The sequence below is a fragment of the Eschrichtius robustus genome, chromosome 8 (genome assembly GCF_028021215.1).
Source record: "Eschrichtius robustus isolate mEscRob2 chromosome 8, mEscRob2.pri, whole genome shotgun sequence".
Taxonomy (NCBI): domain Eukaryota; kingdom Metazoa; phylum Chordata; class Mammalia; order Artiodactyla; family Eschrichtiidae; genus Eschrichtius; species Eschrichtius robustus.
The window spans coordinates 92,751,405-92,771,923 of NC_090831.1; the positions used below are offsets into that span (position 1 = coordinate 92,751,405).

The following is a 20,519-nucleotide window of genomic DNA, read 5'->3' on the forward strand; positions in this document are numbered from 1 at the left end:
ATCCTGGCAAATTGCTTAAAACGTTTCCCTTCTGAGTGGATCTAGGAGGAATAAAATGAAAATTCAGAGTTCAGTCATTTTGATGTCTCCATGCCTAAGAAGATTTTTATCTCCGTCAATTAGCTACCTGCAATAATTTTAAATGTCTATGCAATAGCCACATTTCTTTGGTTTGTGAGATCTTCCTTCCCTTCCCCCATTTTCATTTTCACAGATGTTTCTGTGGAATACAAAACGAAGGAAAGCTTTCTTCTTCTGTTTCTGTGCCCTCTGCTTTTTTAAGTCTTTGTCTGATCTACTCCACAGAGCTACAGCCAGAAAGAAAATGGGAAGAGAAAGTGGAGAAAGGAGGGTTTGGTTTTGCCCTTGGAAGCCACCATTTCTCAGGTGGAAAATAAGATTGTCATGCCATGATGACATTTTGCCTTGTGTCACAATGATTAATAGTCCTAATTTTTTCCAATTAGGGAAGTAATCGCAACCAGTCGATAGAATCTGACCAATCTTGTACAGTGTGGTCTGTGAGTGTTATAATTTCAATGTGGAATAAGATCTAAGATGATTCTTTTCCTTTTGACAGCTAAGTGTAATATTGTATTTCCATCCTTGAGTTCTTTTTTCACATCTGAAAAAGAAAAGAAGCTTTTCAGAAATAAATTATTTCCAAATCTGACCCTCTTCACAAATTGGCTTTCTTTGAATTGGTACAATGTGACTCAAAAAGGGAGTATGGGGCTTCGTTTATTCATTTGAATATGTTAATAACCTTGGCAATCCCTTAATAGGGATAGAAAGACTTAGGGGAATAGAGTGGTTTTATATGATATTTATAAACACTTACCAAAATTCACAGAACCAAATTCTATAGGGAATTGCCCAAGAGCATCAAAAAACACACAAGGCTGCAAATGCAGTAAACTGTCTGGCAGAAGAGAACACTACAAAGGGTAAATATCTCATACACTTCACCTTCGGTTAACACAAACCAAAACATTTCAGATACAGAATAAGACAGTTCCACTGATATCTAGTCAGAGGAGTGCCCAAGGAAATCTCTTAACTTACAGTGAATTTTAGAATTTCAAGGAAACTTGGAAATCACCCTAAGCAGGCCCTAAGAGATAAATGCTTTCATATAGTTCAGACAGTTATTATGAAGGAACTAAAATTAGAACCCAAGGCTCTTACTTTCATAAGATAAACTTATGTTAATCCTTTCAAATAGGTAATTTATAGCATGATGGTATCAAATGGTTTTTTCAGACATGAATAGCTTTATGACATCAATATAAATGGTGCAAAATGTGCCACATGGCATATGTGCTCTGGAAAATACAATAATTCCATTACAACTCATAACCCCAAACCAGAAGATTTCTCTCCACCACCACTCAAAGCAGAAAGATATCAGCTGATCAGGAGAATTCCGACAGGAATTTCAACGTTTGCTGTAACAGAAATTTACCTGTGATACTCCAGTCTCATTTCAAGGCATTCTGCCATGTCAATGGTTTTCAAATTTTGGTTTTCGCAGTAAAGTTTTCCTGTTTTTTGTCTTTCAATGAACTCTTAGATAGAACCTCAACATCTAACATCAATAAAATCAGCATTTTATCCTAATCGATTTATATTTTCAAATTTTTATCTGCTCAGCATCAAATCAGTCAGTGAGGAAGGACACTGATCAGGGTTCCTGTGAGCCCATATCACACCACTGTGCAAATCAGAGAGAGGACATCTCTGCTTCCCAGCAGAGACTTTCCCAAATCCAGCCACCTTGTGCAGAGGACATCCTGCAACACCATACGTGGGGTATGACAGGTGGCTTCTAATAAAAAGTTCTAATGAATAAGGCTGTTCCCATGAAAACAAAACTTTTAAATGGGAAGCTATAAATGACAACTGTAGTCTATCTCTTCAGCAGGCCACATATCTCTATATTTTGTTTTGGTTGCACAGGAGAGTGAAAAATGCTGTTTCTCGCCAACGGCTAATTGCGTATTTGGTAGCAGTTTTGTTTCTGTCTTTTGATAGTAGTTTGCCTTGCAATCTCAGGATACTCTTATTCTGAAAAAGCAGCGGTAGGAAACATATGTTGCAAAGTTGAATCACTAAAAAGTCGGAAATGCACCCCAAACTTGCAGGAAGTTTGCTAAAAATGTCTAAGATACATTGTTCGCCAGAAAATTTTCTACAATTGACCAGTACATGGTGACCAGAGCATGTGAAAAACAGATGTGCCTGAACATCTGGTGTTTTAAGTGGAGTCCAAGAGCCATATGTTATTGTGAAGACTTTACTTATAAACACTCTTAAAAATTTAGACCTGCCCATGCTGACTCAAATAAAATTTATTTTTATATTATAATTTATTATAAATTACAATTTCTTACGTAGCAAATATTATCCTAAGAACAGAAAGTACAAATGAAAAAAAAAATCCAGTCCCGTCTTCATGGAGTTTAGTGGTTAGCAGTAGGTTTCTTCATGAAATAGCACTCACAACTTTCTGGTTTTTATTCTCCATCTGGATTTTTGGATGCCAACTTTACACAGTCACAGAACAAACAGAACCATGCCATATGCTTCGGGATTTCTGTAGGTAATTTCATATACTTTTGACAAGTTCTGTCGCTCTGACAAATATTTGTCTTCGTCTAGATCAGCCCTGTAGGATGTGGGGGGCAGGCCCTGGCTAGTCTGGTTGACCTCATGTCCTCAAAGCCTGGTTTATACAGTCTGGACAACCTGGTAGACAAACTTAACAAAAAACTACAACACACTGAGCTTAGAGTTTTCTTCCTCATCCAAGGAACCCACTGGCTGTGGTCTCAATGATCGTTTCCCCCCTACATTTACATGTTGAAATCCTAATGCCCAATTCGATGGTATTAGGAGGTGAGGCCTTTGGGAGGTGCTTAGGTCATGAGGGCACTGCCTTCATGAATGGGATTAATGCTCTTATAAAAGAGACCCCAGAGAGTTCCCTAATCCCTTCCACCATGTCAGGATACAGCAAGAAGTCTGCAACCTGGAAGAGGGCCTTCACCAGAACCCAGCCAGGCTGGATCCCCAGCCTCCAGAACTGTGAAAAATAAATTTCTGTTTATAAGCTACCCAGTCTGTGGTATGTTGTTATAGCAGCCTGAATGGACTAGAATACCATTTATTCATTGATTCATTGATTTACTGAGCCTACTAAAAGCTAGCTCTGTATCACCCCCGCAGGAAATCAAAGCTGGACAGCACAGCATCTAGGGCTTCACAAGCCTGTAGCAGAGGTAGACAGGTTCAAATGGTAGTAACAAGAGCCCTGAGAGAGGCAGCTGCGGGCGCAGATGTGGAATAAAGAGCAGTTTTCATTTCTGCCAGGAGGAGTCAGATATGGAAACTCTTAGAGAAGAGACACCACAGTTAGGTTTTCCAGGTAAAGATGGCAACGGAGGATGGACCGGCCAGGCAGAGTTCTGGCTACTGCAGAGACCGAGAGTTCAGAAGCAGCATGGCACCTCTGAAAAGCTCTACCTGGTTCCCTAGGATAGAGCACAGGGTGCAGGAGGAAGAACTGTCTGATACGGGACCGGATTGCAGTCAGGGGCCAATTTAGGCAGGGCCTGGTGTGCTTTGAAATGACTTTGGACTCTATCCTGACTGCAAAGGAAACATTACAGGTATTTTTGTGTTTTCAGATGAAGCACATCAACAAAGTTGCTCTATAAAAAAGATCACTTGTGGTTAAAATGCAAGGCATGTGCTAGAGAAAGAAGAGCCTCTAGGTAGGAGACAAATGAGGAGGCTACCACAGTAATCAGACAAGAGGTACCAACCCAGCACACCCAGGTTGCCATGGCATTGGATCCTTGGCCCTGCAGGACGAGGCTTCCCTGAGCGTGGATGGGGCCCAGGTCCATGCAGAGCAAGGACTTCCAACATCAGAACCACCAGCCTCAGAGATTAGGGTTTTCATGGCTGCTCCAATCAATGCTGGTCGGCCCTCCCTTCTAGCTCTTTCTTCTAGTACCCCCATCACTGAGAACTTGCATTTTGCTCCAGGGTTCCTCCTCGGTCCTGGTCACACTTGGCCAAGGTCCATCCTCATTCACAGATGCACATTTTTACTCCCTTCCTGTCATGCAGCCCTGTTCCGTCCTTGACTCTCATCCCCCCACTCCCCCCACCCCTTCTGGTACCCATCCATCTCCTGACCCACCTCATGACGCCTCCAGCACCACTGTGCTCCATATCCCCCACCCACATGCAGGCAGTACATGAGGGGCCTGACCATGACCACCAGAGACTAAGGCTGAAGCAAAAAGACAATGAAGGTACTTATTTCATATAATACTGGAATTAATACAAGCATCTTATTCAAAAAGTAAAGTATGGTGAGCAATTTCTTCACCCCTGTCCACAGGCCCCAAAGCTGGGCCTCCAGATTCTGGCCATAGGCCTGTGTGTGCAGAAGAGTGTGGTACCATGACAGGGCCACAGGCTTCAGACCTAGATAATGTGTCCAAATCTCACCTTGAACAAATCACTCACCCTCTCTAGGTTTGCTAAGGCTTCAGTGCGTATATCTGGGGTCAATCACACAGGCCTAGCCCCTGATAAACATTCATTTTAAGGCTGTTTTTTCCTCTGCCTACCCACTCTTAGTTAATAGTGAATCCATCTTTCTTCCTCTGCCCAGTCTTAGAAGGAAATCACAAAAAAAGACAATCCATTGTCCAAGATACTTAACATTGGTCAGGTGACAGGAATGAATCCAGGGTTGGTGGGGGGTGTGTGTGGGGGGAATGGGGGCGGAAATTACCCAGTAGGAAGAGGAAGAAGGTTTTCCAGCTATTTAAAGCACAACTCCACTCAGGTGTTTATACTGGACAATCTCAGCAGCTGGTGACTCACTCTATGGGAAGTATCTTAAAAATGAAACCTCTATTCTTCTGGACAAGTTCTGAGTTTTCCAGGATATGAGACACTCCCTCCTCGGGGCTATTTCCTCAGGCTCACAAGTGAATAGCATCACCATCCCAAGTCCTTATCTTCCTTTTAAAGCTTGAGGGAAAATATGTCTTAACCTTCCCACTGATTTCTCTGTGATACATTTATACACTGCCTTACGAAGTGAATATTTAAAAAAAAAAGAAAAAGGATAACACCTACTTTGAAAAAAATGTTGTGTAAATTAAATAGAAAACTATGAAACATGTTTACCTTCTTCCCCTGTCCAGGGACTCAGTTCTACACCTGTTCGTGTGCCCCCAAAAAGCTAGCATGATGCCTTATAGACAGCAGGCATACCCAATAAATAATCACCCAACATAAGTTTTTCCATCAATGTGTCATTAGATATGCCTTTATAATTATCACTAAGGAAAAAAAAAATATGCAAGCAAACTCTTAGAGGGATGTACTACCTATCAGGATACGCATATTTAAGGACAGAAAATGGACAAAAAATTCCCCCAATATTGCTTTATTCTCCTCAGGGACTTGGCATTTACTCCCCAGGCAGGCCTTTCAAAAACGAAGTACACCTAAAGTGATGTCTCCAACCAAATTTCCATATAATAAAACTTCAACTACCTGTTCTAAATGCTAACCCACATGGTCAAAACCATTACCCCGAGTTTCTCATAAATAATTGTAGCAGGGAGAAATGACTAATTTCAAGACCCTACTTCTATTGGTTGCTTTGAAGGCACCCAAATTGATTTAATGACTTAAGACAATATGAGCAACTTCGCACAAATGCCATTATTCAAATAAACATATTCCTGGAGTTATCAGCAGATGACCAACATCAAACACTCTGACTCAATTAAGTCTGTGCTTCCGAGGGTGGACCAAGGGAGTTAGTTAGATCTCAGACCACAGACAGGGGCTACAGTGATTACACCTATTAAACAGAGGCTCAAGATTCTGCTTCTGTTTTCTTCGTTCCTCTTCCTACAGTGCCTAAAACTGCTCTAATCCATTGTATTAGTCAGCTCAGGCTGCCATAATAAAATACCATAGCCTGGGTGGCTTAACAGCAGAAATTTATTTTCTCACAGTTTTTGAGGCTGGAAGTCCCAGATCAAGGTCCAGTAGGGTCAGTTTCTGGTGAGGGCTCTTTCCCTGGCTTATAGACAGCCGCCTTCTCACTCTGTCCTCACATGCCCTTTCTTAGGTACGTGCATGCTTGAGTTCCTGAAGAGAGCTAGTAAGCTCTCTAGGGTCTCTTCCTATAAGGACAGTAATCTAATTGGAACAGGGCTCCATCCTTATGACCTCATTCAACCTTAATTACCTCCTTACTTCAAATACAGCCAGTCTGGGGGTCAGAGCTTCAACATAAGAATTCTGGAGGGACACAAACATTCCATCCGTGACACCCACAAATAAGCAGTTATTCCCCATAATTGCTAAATAAAACCTCTTCAACTTCTTGACTCTCTACATTGATCAATTTCTCCTGCATAAATTATCCCAGGACCCACAGTCTCACTGGACAGAGTTTACAGACAATGGAAAGTGAGCAGTGACACCAACATTCATCTTCTAAACAAACACTTCTTGGAGAGAACAGTATTTTTATCTTAGATGATTTGTTTGAAGCTCTTTCTCAAAGAGGGATTAGGGCTCTTTTCCAAAGATTTGTACCCCACAGCCATCTGAAAACACAGCTTTGTGACTACTGGGAAATAAACAAAGCCGCAACATCACAAGTAATCAAGCAGGTATAGCAAGGAAAGCCACTTTGAAACTTTGGAACACAGTACTTCCTCGGAATAAATGAGAAACGAAATTCAGGCCTTCCAGACTCAACTTCCACCAGTCTAACCTCTAATCCTGAGAGGAAAACTCTATATAGGAAATAAAGCTCGGTTTATAAAAGAGTTTATATAATTATTTATGATTACAAAAGCAATTCATGTTACTTTTTGGAAATTATTAAAAAGTAGAAAGTATAAAAAAATAATGCTACCTCTCAACTGTAACAACTGGTTGTAACAACACTGCAACATGTAATTTTGTATCCCAATTCTTCACTTCTCATAAGTATTTTCTCATTTTAAAACTCATTACCATAATTTTTACATAATTTATACATAATATTTCCTCTTCCAACTTGGGGCCAAGAACATAAATGGTTGGTTTTCTGAATCAACTTACATAAACTATGGATGGGACTATTAAATGAAATGTAGGATGTAATTAATACAAATATAATTTTCCTGAAAAAAAACAACTTTTACCTGTGTGTGGAATTTTCTAGGAATCCTCCTATCTTGTCGTTAGTGTTTATCATCCAGATTTCTGGAGAAAAATCTCAGATATTTCTCCTCTCTTGGGTCTTTACAGAACTGCCTATGCATGTTTGGATTTTCCTATTTCTTCGAGAGCCTGGCTAAACCCTAAGCCTGTTAACAAGGAAGCCCTACAGACTCTTCAACCAACTCTGGACACCCTCGGAGAAAGGCCAACAGGTTCTTTCCTCTCCCCAGGATAGTGAGTACTGTTTTCTCCAGAACCTGGGTTAGGGCTATTTTTAGTTGCCTCACAAACACGCATGCCCATGTTCCCAAACATGTTCACCTCCAGTCACCAAGGCAGACAGGATTCTTTCATTTTGGAGGAAAAAAAAAAAAAAGAACCAAATCTCTACATTTCTGCTTAAAGATTTCAAGGAGATCTTTACGTTTAGATTAATGCCCAATTAACACTCTCATAAAATCGAACAATAAATTGTTTGGTTAAGAAAACGGTTCACTAGAACTTCCCTGGCGGTACAGCGGTTAAGACTCCGAGCTTCTAATGCAAGGGGCGTGGGTTCGATCCCTGGTTGGAGAACTAAGATTCCACAGGCCGTGCAGAGCAGCCAAAAAAAAACAAAACGGTTCACAACTTGGGGGAGTAATGGTTATCAAATTAACCCAGGAAGACGTGTGACTTTCATAACCAGAAGGGTTCTCACTAGCCTCCATCCCACCAACCTTCTCTTCCTGGCACACACACAGGGGACACGAACGGGGGTGGAAAAGAAATACACATGTGTAACTGGCAGCTTCCCAAAGCCTCCCATGTGAATGTCATGCTTTCCCTCTTCCTCCCCAGCTGAGAAGCAGCCATGTTTAGTTCATTACGGAGTGACAGACGCCTGTTTCTGGATTGAGCGGCTTTCCTTCTTCGATAGGGATACAAATGTGATCACTGACTGATGCAACCTGGGTCTTGAACCTCTCTGCAGTACCAAGGATGGGGCTAAAGATAAAGGTGTGGGTTTGGTCCCACTTACAAGTCTTCCTTCCTGGTTGAAGTGCACAGCTCCAAGCCAAGTTCCCAGTGATAGGTCATCAGGTGCCATGGACAATGGTTTCTGGCAATTCAGACAAGATTATCTCTTATCCCACCACGTCGTTCTCTGTCACCAATAGATTGCAAGCAAAACTATAAAATCCAGCATGCTTTGTTACTGCCGTACTTCAAAGGTGCCTATAAAATCACATTTTTTATGAAGACCGCAGTACACCTGTCAAAGACAAAATGGTATTCTCCATAGACTCCTTTCCACGCACCCAACCACCCACCTTCCTGCCCCAGCTGTTTCTCCAAGTGGTCATCTCTCAAGAAAATACAAAGATGAGATGGAACGAGAAGGACCATAGAGGCTTCAGGCGGTAAAGGACACACACCAAGTTGAATGTATTGACCTGGCCTCGAAGGTGGTGACAGTGGGGAGGGGCAACGGGTCTTCCTGCCCAGGTCACTGAGGCTGCTCTGCTTAATGAGGGAAAGCGGAGGGAAGCCACCAATTGGCTTTCATAATGCAGTTCCACCTGCCTTGGAGAAATTCCTCCCGAATTTTGGCAATAGGTTTTCTGTCAGACTTCATTTCTAATATTATCAATGTTTGCCTCTTTGTGTACGTTTATCGATCTTCTGTGGGAAGTAATGCAGGCTATATTAGGGGAAGGGAGCCTAATGGTATCTTAAGCTGGAATCCCTTATTTAAAATCACATAGTTTTCAGGAGTACAGTGGTATAACTTTAAGAATTCTAAATTTGACCTTGGGGTTCCTAAGAGTTATTACATATTTACTACACACACACACACACACACACACACACACACACACACACACACAGTCTGTATGCACAAATATATTGCTTTGGATATCTGAGCATTTTCCCATTTGTGGATGTGTATATACACCTATATGCTGTTTGAGGGATGTATAAATCTTGCTTATTGAAATATTATTTGTGGTTTCTGTTTTTCAACATTCTGTTGGGGAAATCTCACAAACATGCACAATCTGGCATGAGACATTTGCCTGGGAGAGAACTGTCACAGAAACAGAAATAACTTATGCCTTAACCAGGCAATGCACTAATGGGAAGCAAGAAAAGACCATAAAATCTAGTTTCCTACCAACTCCACATGGACAGCTAATATTTCTTATTTTACAGTCCCCATACCCATATTAATAAAGTGCTTCAAGATGACTGTGCTTTGAAAATTTAGGACCTGTCACTTTAAAACTTAGACAAGCTGACTACATAATCACAGTCAATACAATTAATAAAGTGGATCACTTCAGTCATCACACACAAACCAAATGACTCTCTAATCATGCTCTTTAGTCTAGAACTTCTCTCCTTTGCTCCAGAGTGATATCCTATTCCTGTCTATGCAGATATCGCCACCTGAATGTTTGATGAGTATGGACAACGCTAGGCCATCACAAACTCTTAATCTTACACCATAAACCTTCCCCACCTACAAAAAGTCTCTGTCGTTGAACAGCACCTATGTTTACCCAGTTGTTCAAGCTGGAAACCAGGAAGACACTAAACTTCTTCCTTTCCCTAACTCCTCACGTCCAATTACTGTTGTTTCCATCTCTTAAACATCTTAGATTTGTCCACATTTCACCATGCAGTATGGCTCACCGGGTTCAGGTACTTATCTCTCACCTCATCTACCGCAATAATCTCTCTTAGATCATTTTTATGCCACCCCTGTCATCCAAAAGCAACAGTATGTGTGAATATTGCTCATATTTCCAACCAAAAGGAATTCTTAAAAAAAGAATTTGCTGGTAATCTTTATAGTCTAACAATTCTCATCTGTGCATTAATTACATCTTCCCTGTATGCTACACATTAACTACATCTTCTCTATAATGCTACACATTTTATGTAGTTTCAATCACTGTCTGTATTTCCTTTGATTTATTTTGTCACTTGACACTGCATACCTGGAATGTATTTTAGAAATAGCATTATTTATGGAATTATTCCATTTCTTGACTATAAATACCCTGCTGTGCTGATAATCAGAAGTGATTAAAGTATTCCTGTATTGGAATTGATGTTGTTTCACAGACAACATGGCAAGGAATAACTCTGTGCATAAAGTGTTGTGTCCCTATTGATTTTTTTTTTCATGTAAACTTTGAGGGGTGGGATTACTGATTCAAACTCCTCCTAATGACTGTCATGTTAGGCAATACAGAATAGTGGCTAAGAGAGCAGGCTCAGTCGAAAACTTTTTGGGTTCCAATCCTAGTTCCACCATTTCTGTGTGACCACAGACAAGTTACCTAACCTCTCTATGACTCAGTTTCCTGTAAAATATGAGTGATAACTGAACCTTTCCTCATGGAGCTGTCACGAGGATTAGACAGAAAACACATGACAAGCTCTCAGAACTATGCTTGGCAAATAGAGAGTGCTCCACAAAGGCTATTAAATACATATATTCATTTCCAAAAGGATCACATTAATATTCAATACAACCAGCAGGGTAATGCGTATCAGTTTTCCTGCAACTCTGTCACCAAAAGGCATTAACACTATTTTTGGTGATTCTTATTTACTTAGTAGATATCCAGTGTATCTTAGCACACATTTTTTTTAAATGCCAGAAAGTAAAGCAGTTGTTCCTTAAGTACATTTAAATTGCTTAAATAAAAATGGGCTTGAGGAACTTTACTTCTTTATTCTTTAATATTATATATACTCTGACCAAATAAGCTTACCAGTTTAGATTTTTAAGAAAACAAGTTACATGAGCTGCCTTGTTTCTTCTACTAGTGGTCAACAATATGTAAAAGGGTAGAAAAGAATGGTGCTGGTAGCCCTACAATTGGCAAGCTCATTAGATCTATTATATTTATTCTTCTGCTATAGTGGCCAGAGATCACTGTCAAAGGAAATTATATAGAGAAATCCAAAATTGGTCATTATGCAGTTGATCCCAGCCCTTGTCAAAAAGATCCTAGTAGAAAGACACATGTAATATTAAAGAGACAATTTATACAATGTATCTGATGGCTTTGTATACTTGTTCCATCCTAAATGAGAAATATTATATAAAAAGACAGATTTTGACTTATATTGAAAGAAAAAAGTATGATTAAAGTTTAAGTTAAAATAAACACAAATACACATTTGCCAAAAAGCAACAACAACATCATGAATGAACTTAACTAGAAACCCAACAAGGTCTAATTCCAGTCCTTCCTGTTTCACAAATGTGGTATCTAGAGCAGTGCTTTTCAAACTATGGGTCAGGACCCATGAATGAGTCATTACATTAATGACAACCTTTCTTTTTTTAAGTTTATACATAAATTTATTTTATTGAGGTATAATTGACATACATTATATTAGTTTCAGGTATACAACATAATGATTTGATATTTGTATATATATTTTAAAATGAAAAACAATAGAACATCACAGAAAGTATGAGCAAATATTGTTTCACTTATATGTGTGTGGGGTGGTGTTGGTGGTCTCAGGAAATAAAATGTGTTTCCTATTATGGATGACAGTTAAACAAGATTAAAAGCCACTGATCTAGAGTACAGGCATATCTCATTTTATTGTGCTTCCCAGATACTGCATTATTTTTTTTTTTTTTTTTTTTACAAATTGAAGGTTTGTAGCCACCCTGCAACAATGGTTTGCATTTTTTTTTTTTTTAGCAATAAGGTATTTTTAAATTAAGGTATGTACATTGTTTTTTAAACATAACGCTATTGCATTCTCAATAGACTACAGTATAGTGTAAACATAACTTTTATATGCACTAGGAAACCAAAAAATTTGTGTGACTTGCTTTATGTGATAATTCGCTTTATTGTAATGGTCTGGAACCGAACGTGCAATATCTCCAAGGTATGCCTGTAAGTCACTTAACTTCTGTGAAGTTGTTTCCTCATGTCTTAAATGGAAGTTATCATTCTACTTCAGAGAGCAGACCCAAGTAAAATAATTTCACAACATTTTTTTAACTATAAAACATTGTATTAATATGGTAAGGTTATAGCATCTTGGTTGGGTTTCCTTAGAGTTTAATGTTTCTCTGCTATATATGCTAACAGCATAAAGTCACTATGCTAGAAATTTGGACATACGGTAACAAAGATAATTCTGAAAATGAGTCTCCTAAGAAACTGAGCTAGAGACAGGAAAGCCTTAAGTTTCTTGAAATTTTTATTAACTCCTTTGTAGTACTTACCATACAGCCTCTGGGGAAAAAACAAGACTAAAGAAGAAAGGCAGCATCTCTGTGTTACTGTGGGGCCTCATGAAAGAATCATCACTTAGGAGAATGACCAAAAGGGGGAAACGTTTGTAGGCTACTCCCACAGGAGGCCAGATCAAGAACGTCAGCTGCCATCCCACTGTCCGCACAGCCCTTCAATGGTACTTTACTTGGAGGTATAAATCACTCCTCTTTGCTTCTCACTGAAAGTTTAGAATCCTGTGCCAGGCTCTAAATGCCACAAACAATTCCAGGCAGCACATCTTTATCTAGCTACACATGTTATCTGCACACATCACAGTACCACAAATAGGAAACATTTTAAGGCTGCTAGCTAACAAACTGAAAACAGCTAAGAGGAAAGGTACACTCCCTCATAACTCTCCCACACAGGCTACCATTAAAGCACGCTTCTGAAGGAAAAGACATTCTAAAGATCCTGCGTAAATAAGAGACTGTACCTCTCCTCCTAAAAATAGAAGGGGCTTTAAAAAGGAACAGAATTCCTACTTGGATGAGTTCAAAAAGCACTTCAGGATAAATGGAGGACAGGAATGTTTGTGAGTACTCAGTGATACTGGTACTATAATAATTCATTTTTAAAATGACATCCATGACCTTCAGATCAGCTTGCTCTGAGTTTTGTTTCTTGTAAGCCTCATGGATTTTTTGCAGTGATCAATCCAGCCCATATTCCCCCTCTAAGCTTAACTGGATTCACACATGTAAAACATCTGGCTGGATGTAGAGGAGCAGTTTGCAGCTCAGTAAGGCTACTGGCTCACCTGGGAATGCTGCATGAATGCCTGCTGAGCAAGTGAATATAGAAACAGATCTGCAATGGTCCTAACTTTCTCTGTGACTAATTCCCACCACTTTAAGGGAGGGGACAGAGGGTATGACAGATGAGGACAGGCAGAAGGCAGACAGTGGGCGTGAGGAAAGTTGCGAAGAGGTGATCAAGAATGCTTTAGTCATTGCCCACGGAGTTCCTGCTGGAGAATCAAACAGACTGAAAAAGCAAGCAACCATCACCTTGGTTCTGGCAGCTTACCAGGTAGTTTGCTTACCTGTGATCTTAGTTGAAAACCATGTGGGATGTGTCACAGCAAAAGTGTCTTTCTCATAACAATCTTGACACAACAGAAATGTCTTTCTTACCAAAGGACACACTTGTTTGGAAGAGCTCTACAGAATTAGTACTGGGAAGGACCTTGGATATCATTTGACCATGATGTTGAGACCCTGAAAAGTTAAGCAGCTTACCTAAGGTCACACAGCTGGCAGCATTGTCTAGACTAAGACCAAAAGCTAAACAGAATCTCCCAAGATAAAATATGCCTATCATTGTGCCTACTAACATGTTTTTAAAGAGACAAGGTTCCCTATCACTCAGGACTCTAGCTTTATCACTATACCTGTCTAATTCCTTAGAACACTTAGGTATATGACTATGTACACATTGTTTTAAGACTATTCATCAGTTAAATGGAGGAGATAGTGCCCACACATCAGGTTTGAAAAGGAATTTCTATCTCTGGTACACCTTACTACAGGTATGAAATTTAAGTCATTTTATCCATGTTTACAATATGTTGCTTGAAACTGAAACACTAATATATAAAGACACATAATTATCTCATACATAACTGATGGTAGATAAGAAGTATATTAGAAATATACAATTTGCACGGAGACTTCAGGCACTCAAAGTCACAAAGACCAATTTATTTCAAAGAATGAGGAAAGTGAGTTACTACTACACCTGATATCAACCAAACATTTGTGCCCATAAAATATCTTTTCCTTAGTATTTATAAAAAACTATACAAGAAAAGCACATACACTAACCAAGTTTATAAAAATAAATAAACCAATAACAACTTGCGGCATAGGCAGCTACAAATAGTGCTCTCCGTGGTGAGAAATAAAGTACACACATAAGAATCCTAGCAAAATTTTCACCACACACACACACACACACACACACACACCTAACAGATGGATTCTAAAAAACAGCTAAGCATTTCATAAGCCAAATGCTCAAAAATTAATAATAAAAGATGGTTAACATTCCATGTTATGTGTGGTATTGTATAAATGAGCATAACAGACCCTCCCCCCGCTTTCGCTGCTCATCTCACTCAACCTTTTTCCAAATGTGTGCTCATCCTTCCGCCTCCCCTACTCTGCAAACAAATCACAGCCACCCAAAGGCGAGGTGTCTGTTGCAGCCCAAAACACTTGAGTGATAACATCCAGTTTGCCATTCCAGGAAATCCCAGAGTATGTTTTAATCCTCTGCCCACAGCTTGCAAAGAAAGGTGAGAGAAGAACTAATCGATAACAGCACCCCAGCTGTGACCTGGCACATAAAGAAATCAAGAAAGTTAAATCCCATCCATAATCTGTATAATTTAACACTTGGAAGAAAGCAACATCTGGGATCAACTCCAAGCGGGACAGTGTTACTGGATATGTCTGTGCTTCCTGCACTGAGTGATAACCCGGTGACAAGGGAACACTCCAGGTCCTCACCAGTTCAGCAAAGGCAATGTCTTTTCCTTGCCAGGGGTAATCTACTCCAAAAAAGGGGCAAGTGAAGAGAAGGAAACATCTACTCCTTGCCAGTAGAGTGCCTGGCAAAGGCTCCCCTTACACTTCAAAGAGAGGGAAAGGTGGAACCCCTCCCCAAAGGTGGGTCCTGGACAAACTATTGTCTTGCTAACCAGTCAAAATCCAGAATGAAAGCTAATGTAATATACAGGAATGACTTTGTTTAAACCTTTCAGGGGACTCCAAAGTCCTATCCCCAGGCGAAGTTGGAAAAAAAAAAAAATTCCCTGTAACTATGACTCCCTGGAAAGGCTTTCCAGATTTTTTAAATTACAGGAAAATGAATTTAGAACATAAGCAGATACCTACATATCATCTAAATCACTAGCTCTATACCCAATTAAAAAAAAAGAAAGTACACCAATCAGCAGGACGGGGCATTATAGGAAATAGAGATTGTTAATAAAATCCATAATGCTTTCTCTCTGTTAAACCTTCTGAGAGGTTATAATTGTATTTGGCTGCTGCAGGCTTGTCAGAGAGTCTGGCTTAATAGTCGCAACCTAAAAGGAGTAACTGCCAAGGGGCGACTCAGCTGAAATCAAACAACAAAAACGGGAACTGTAATCGGCCTGAAATGGAAGGAGGGAAAGGAAGGGAGACTCCTGTATTCATCAGTCAACATTAATGTCCTTTGTTGTTCACCTTTGAACAGAAGAGCGAGCGCTACCCTGCTCCTTTTCCTCCGAACACCAGTGTCTGGGTAGTCCTTTCCTAAGAGCTGTCTCCTTGCCTCGAAGACCCAAGCTTTCCGATTCCCTCTCCCCATTAACACTCCACAGCTGTCCTCCACCACCCCCGCCCCCACACCGGGCTCGCCCCGGGGAGAGAGGGTGATCAGAAGTAAAAACATTGCTGAAATACCCGTTCCCCTCCAAAGACCAAAGAGCAGAGCTGCGCAGATGTTGAAATTTACCAATTTCCCCCCGCCTCTCAACACACACACTCGGTAACCCGGGATGGAAGGGAGGAGGGAGGCTCGGGCCGGACTCTGTCAGAGCGGCTCTTTCGAGGACGGTGCCACATTCCGCTCTCCGGGAATGTTGAAGGGAGGCAGAGGGAAGGTTTTGCGCCTCCCTTCTGTTTTGGGGATGTTCTCTCTACGCGATTGTTGTTGCCTCCCTTTCCACCCTGGGAAATAGTCACAGCCCTTGCCGTCTATGGGGAAAAAGGAGAAGGAGGGAGAGGAACGCCGTTCGCCCTCTTCTTCCAACTTGACATACACACGCCCCGTCGCCACTCCAAACTCCGCAGGCAGAGCCCGCAGCAGGCGGACTGGCGGCGCGCTCCCCTCAGCTGTACGAGCGCTCCCTCCGGGAGCCGGTGCCTGGAGCGCCCATCCGGCGTTAAAGCGCGAGACCCCGGCGCGCACCCCTCTGCCCGGAGCTGGCTGGGCAAAGCCCCGAACCTGCAGCGCGATGCTAGGATTTGGCATTTCCAGCCGGGTGGAGAGAGAGGGGCGCGGGGGCAAGGACGCGAAATACGCACACGCTCTGGCCAGAGCGGAATAAAAGTTCGCCCAGCTGAGACTCACCCACGCCGTATTTCTCGTGCTCCGTAGGTATCCACATGGCTAGAGAGGGGTCCGGGGTCTTCGGGCTTTGGAACCCCCGCGCCCCTTCTCCGACTCACAACAATGCACAGCTCACGAGTAGCGGTTACAGCGCTGGAGCCCGGCGGCTCCGCGCGGGCTGCGGGCGCTGGGCAAGGTCTGCGCTGGAGGCTCCCGAGCCCGGCGTTGACACCGCGCGGCCGAGGCTGCGCCACCCGCCGCTCTCCCGGCGGCAGATATTCACAGTCCTCCGACGCGCTCCCGGGGACCCGGAGGCGCAGTCATTGTTCTGATTCACTGAACTAAGCGAACACGCCGGGGCACTCTCGGGCGCACCCCCGCCCGCCAGCGCCTCTTCCAGCCCTCCCTGCCTAGCGCCCCCGCAGCACCCTGGGAATTGTAGTTCTGGGCCACTCCACCCCGGAATGAGGCGGGGAATTAGCAGCTGGGGGCGGGGATACGTTCCGCTCGCCACGTCCTATTGGCCCAGATAGTGACGGCGCGGCGTGGGAGTGGAGGAGACGCCGCGTCGATGGGGAGTTCATTTCCAATCGCGTTTCCATTGGTTCCGCGGCTGTCCGCAGCCCTCCCTTTTTTTTCTCAGCCGCGTAATGGCTGCTCCCAAGACACAGGGGGCTGCTACCCAAGGAGAGGAGGACGGTGATGGCAACCGTGGCGGAACTGGGGGTGTCAGTTATGAGGGTGAGTACGGTGCCTCTGAGGTGTCTTCCTTTCTCTCCGACCTGGAGTGCCGCTGACTGCTGGGCGGACCTTAGCTCTAAGGCCACCTGAGCACGAGGGAACCTCGGGCAGGGCCCAGCGGGACGGCGTGAGGTCGGAGGCGGCTACTTGTTGGGGGCTGTCTGGGAGGGAAGAGAAAATGGGATGCCATAGCCTCCGCAGCCAGGGAAGTTCCCTGGGCGTCTGTCCCACGCTTGGAGCTCCCACTTCTGCGCTCGCTGCCGAGAGGGCGTGAATCATGTCACGTTCGTGCGTGGGTTATTGTAACTCTGGGATTAGCCACTCTCTTTCCTCGCCAGTACCCTACCCCTGCCTCGGTTTGCTTGGTTTGGCCTCGGGAGATAGGTTTTATTTGGGTTCCAGCGGATTTCCAGTTGCAGACTGGTTGGTCGCTGCTATCCACTCTACAGATTTTCTCAACTGCTGGCTGGAGTAGCCTCTGAAGGGAAAGTGTGTGTGGCTCTCACAGTTCACCCCCCTCGCTCGTTGACTGCCCCGGGCGTTCTCCAGGATTGAACGTGGACCCTGGGAGATCTTCCCAGACTGCGTCCTTAGAACGAGAAGAAGGGAAGTGGTAATTTGCAGTCATGGTTCCAGAGAAAATCATCACAGCTACTTTGGCTTCACTTGACTTTCAAGTTGTCTTCTGATCCAATGTAGAGAGCAAAAATCACACTTTGAAAGCTGCAGGGGGATTTTCTTTAGAATTCCTAGTCCCATTCTTTTACCTTTAGTCTGCCTATCCCCATCCCACTCTCTTCTTTTTTGATTTGATCATTTAATACAGCTAGTTGCCTTTTTCTAATGGACATAGTTTGGGGCTTAAATTTGGTTCTCCGTCCTTGTTGGGGTTTTTTAAATTTTTTCTTTGTTTTTGCTTTCATGGTTAAATTGACATTTAGTCTTAAGTTTTTGTCTTAGCACAGAGATTTCTTCCCACTTCTTATCAATGGAACCCCTAGCTTTGAAATTATTTCAGTACCTCTACCAAAGAAATCTTTGGCTAAGCTCCATACTTAAATATTGTGTTATATTCATACCCTAAACAGTTCATTTTGGGGTTGGCCATATAGTCAACTCTTATCTTGTAGTAACATGCTAAAGGTTTTCCATATTCTCAAAGTACCAGAGGGCTACCAGTTTAACATTTGAAGGTGAAATCTTTGGTGAATTTATCTCACAGATTAACTCATAAAAAAGAAAATTGGGTATGCCTTTCAAAAACATTGTATAACTTTTAAATATCATTAGTTATTTTAAAATTATAAAACTTTTCATCATAAACAGTTCAAACCATTCAGAGATGTGTAAGGTAAAAAAATGAAAGTTCCTGCACCACACACAGTCCCACCCCCAAAGTAACAACTCTTGGGGGTTTGGTGTGTGCTTTTTCTAATAAATTTTATATATGACACACATCTGTATGATTTTGATTTTTTTTAAATAAAAAGGGATCATTCTATGTAAGCTTAAAGATCTGCCACCATCTTTCTCCCAATGTTCTATTATAGACAGCCTTCCATATCAGTATATTTGTTAATTCTTTTTAAGGACTGTGCCCATAGTATTCCATAATATGGACGTCCTATACTTTAACCATTCCTCTGTTAATGAACATGTAGTGTAGCTTTAGTTTTTCAGTGATGTAGTGAACAGCTTTATATACATATTCTTGTCCACCGGGTGTGTATTTCTTGAGGAATTTGGTCAAAGGTGACACATGTTTAAAATTGTGGTGTCAGATTTTCCTCTTAACGGGTGTGTGTAGACATTCCTACCAGTAATAATATGAGTGTCCTTTTCTCCATATCGTTACCAGGCTGTGATGACCAGTATTAATTCAGGATCAGTGTTTAGATGACCATCAGATTGAATTGAGTAACTGATACAAAGCATAATTTTAGGTTCCAGTTTGTTTTCAACAGAAGTATTGAGCAGTGAATTTGCTGTATCTGTAACAAAAAAATTCCTCACCCTGGTTCAGAGCTGCCCATCAGTGATTAGTGAGAAGCAGTATTCTCAGTAATTTGTAGCAATCAATGGGAGAGCTTAATGGCTGATTTTTATGTCATTCTTACAAGGTAAAGTTGTCATTAAAAATTCCCTTAATACATATATACACTAATATGTATTAAATGGATAACTAATAAGAACCTGCTATATAAAAAAATAAATTAAAAAATTTAAAAAAAAAATTCCCTATGTATCATTCTGTGACTTTATCCACATTCTTTTCAAAGCCTGCAAAGTGTGATACAAATTTTGGGTGGAAATAATGATGTTAAAAGTATGCATATTCATATTTTTTGTTAAGCAGCCACTTTAGTTATCAAGCATGTCTTTTTTAAAATCATTAATTTCTTGAAAACTGCCTCTTTTAAGAGGTTTCCCTCTAATTCTAATTAAAATGTCAATCTGTGTGTTTAATATTCTGGGACAGAAGGGACTAGGGAGTCTTTTTATAGAAATCTGTGCAATTCTACAAGATTTCTGCTAGAATGAGTCGCTGGGCAGTATGCAGGCAGGTACGCCTTCCCTGAGGTCTGTGTGCCAGACTACCTGAGGCTCCGTCTCTCAGGGAAGCCCTTGCTTTCCAAACATTTGAACGGTAACTAGGATTTCATATTGTCTCCTAAAATTAAGAACAGGTAATAGACTCAACATTTCTCACATTGGGGATGTTACTGGGGAAATTTTTCTGATGGCAGTGATTTCGTCTGACAGTGTTAACCTGTGCTTCCATATTGTAGTATTCTGACAGAGTCAACATTTTTCCCTGCAAATGCATGTCCAGTAGATGATGATCATGGTAATGCCTCTTTGGATTTATAAAGCTTTTCGTCTGGAGACCTTATTAATTCATTTGTGATGTCTCTAGAAGAAATGGGGATAGCAGGTGGCGTCAACTCCTCATTCTTGTATTTCCTATTTTGATAAATGGCATCAAGCCTTTTATAGAAACCGAGGAAGCACCCTTGATTCCTATCTTGCCCTCAGGCCCTGAATCTGATCAATTACCACGCCTTATTTTCCTGTGCCTGAAAGAATCTTTTGAATCTGTTCTTT

General features: G+C 41.7%; 2 protein-coding genes across 8 annotated transcripts in view; one reads left to right on the top strand and one right to left on the bottom strand.

The window, feature by feature from the left end:
* Positions 1 to 17,004, bottom strand: part of DOCK4 (dedicator of cytokinesis 4) — a 482,024-nt gene extending 465,020 nt beyond the window's left edge. For all 4 annotated transcript variants that reach the window (XM_068549319.1, XM_068549318.1, XM_068549321.1 and 1 more), the window contains exon 1: positions 16,695 to 17,004. In XM_068549319.1, coding sequence (XP_068405420.1) covers positions 16,695 to 16,731 — 37 coding nt within the window. In that variant the 5' untranslated portion in view covers positions 16,732 to 17,004. The remainder of the gene's footprint in view (positions 1 to 16,694) is intronic.
* A 314-nt stretch (positions 17,005 to 17,318) lies between these two features.
* Positions 17,319 to 20,519, top strand: part of ZNF277 (zinc finger protein 277) — a 118,620-nt gene continuing 115,419 nt past the window's right edge. For 3 of the 4 annotated variants that reach the window (XR_011074710.1, XM_068549322.1, XM_068549324.1), the window contains exon 1: positions 17,321 to 17,414. Coding sequence is in view for 2 of the 4 variants with exons in the window: in XM_068549322.1 (XP_068405423.1) it covers positions 17,324 to 17,414 (91 nt within the window). In the remaining 2 variants the exon portion in view is untranslated. Of the gene's footprint in view, positions 17,415 to 20,519 lie in introns of all 4 variants that reach the window. The other variant, XM_068549325.1, reaches the window with a different exon arrangement.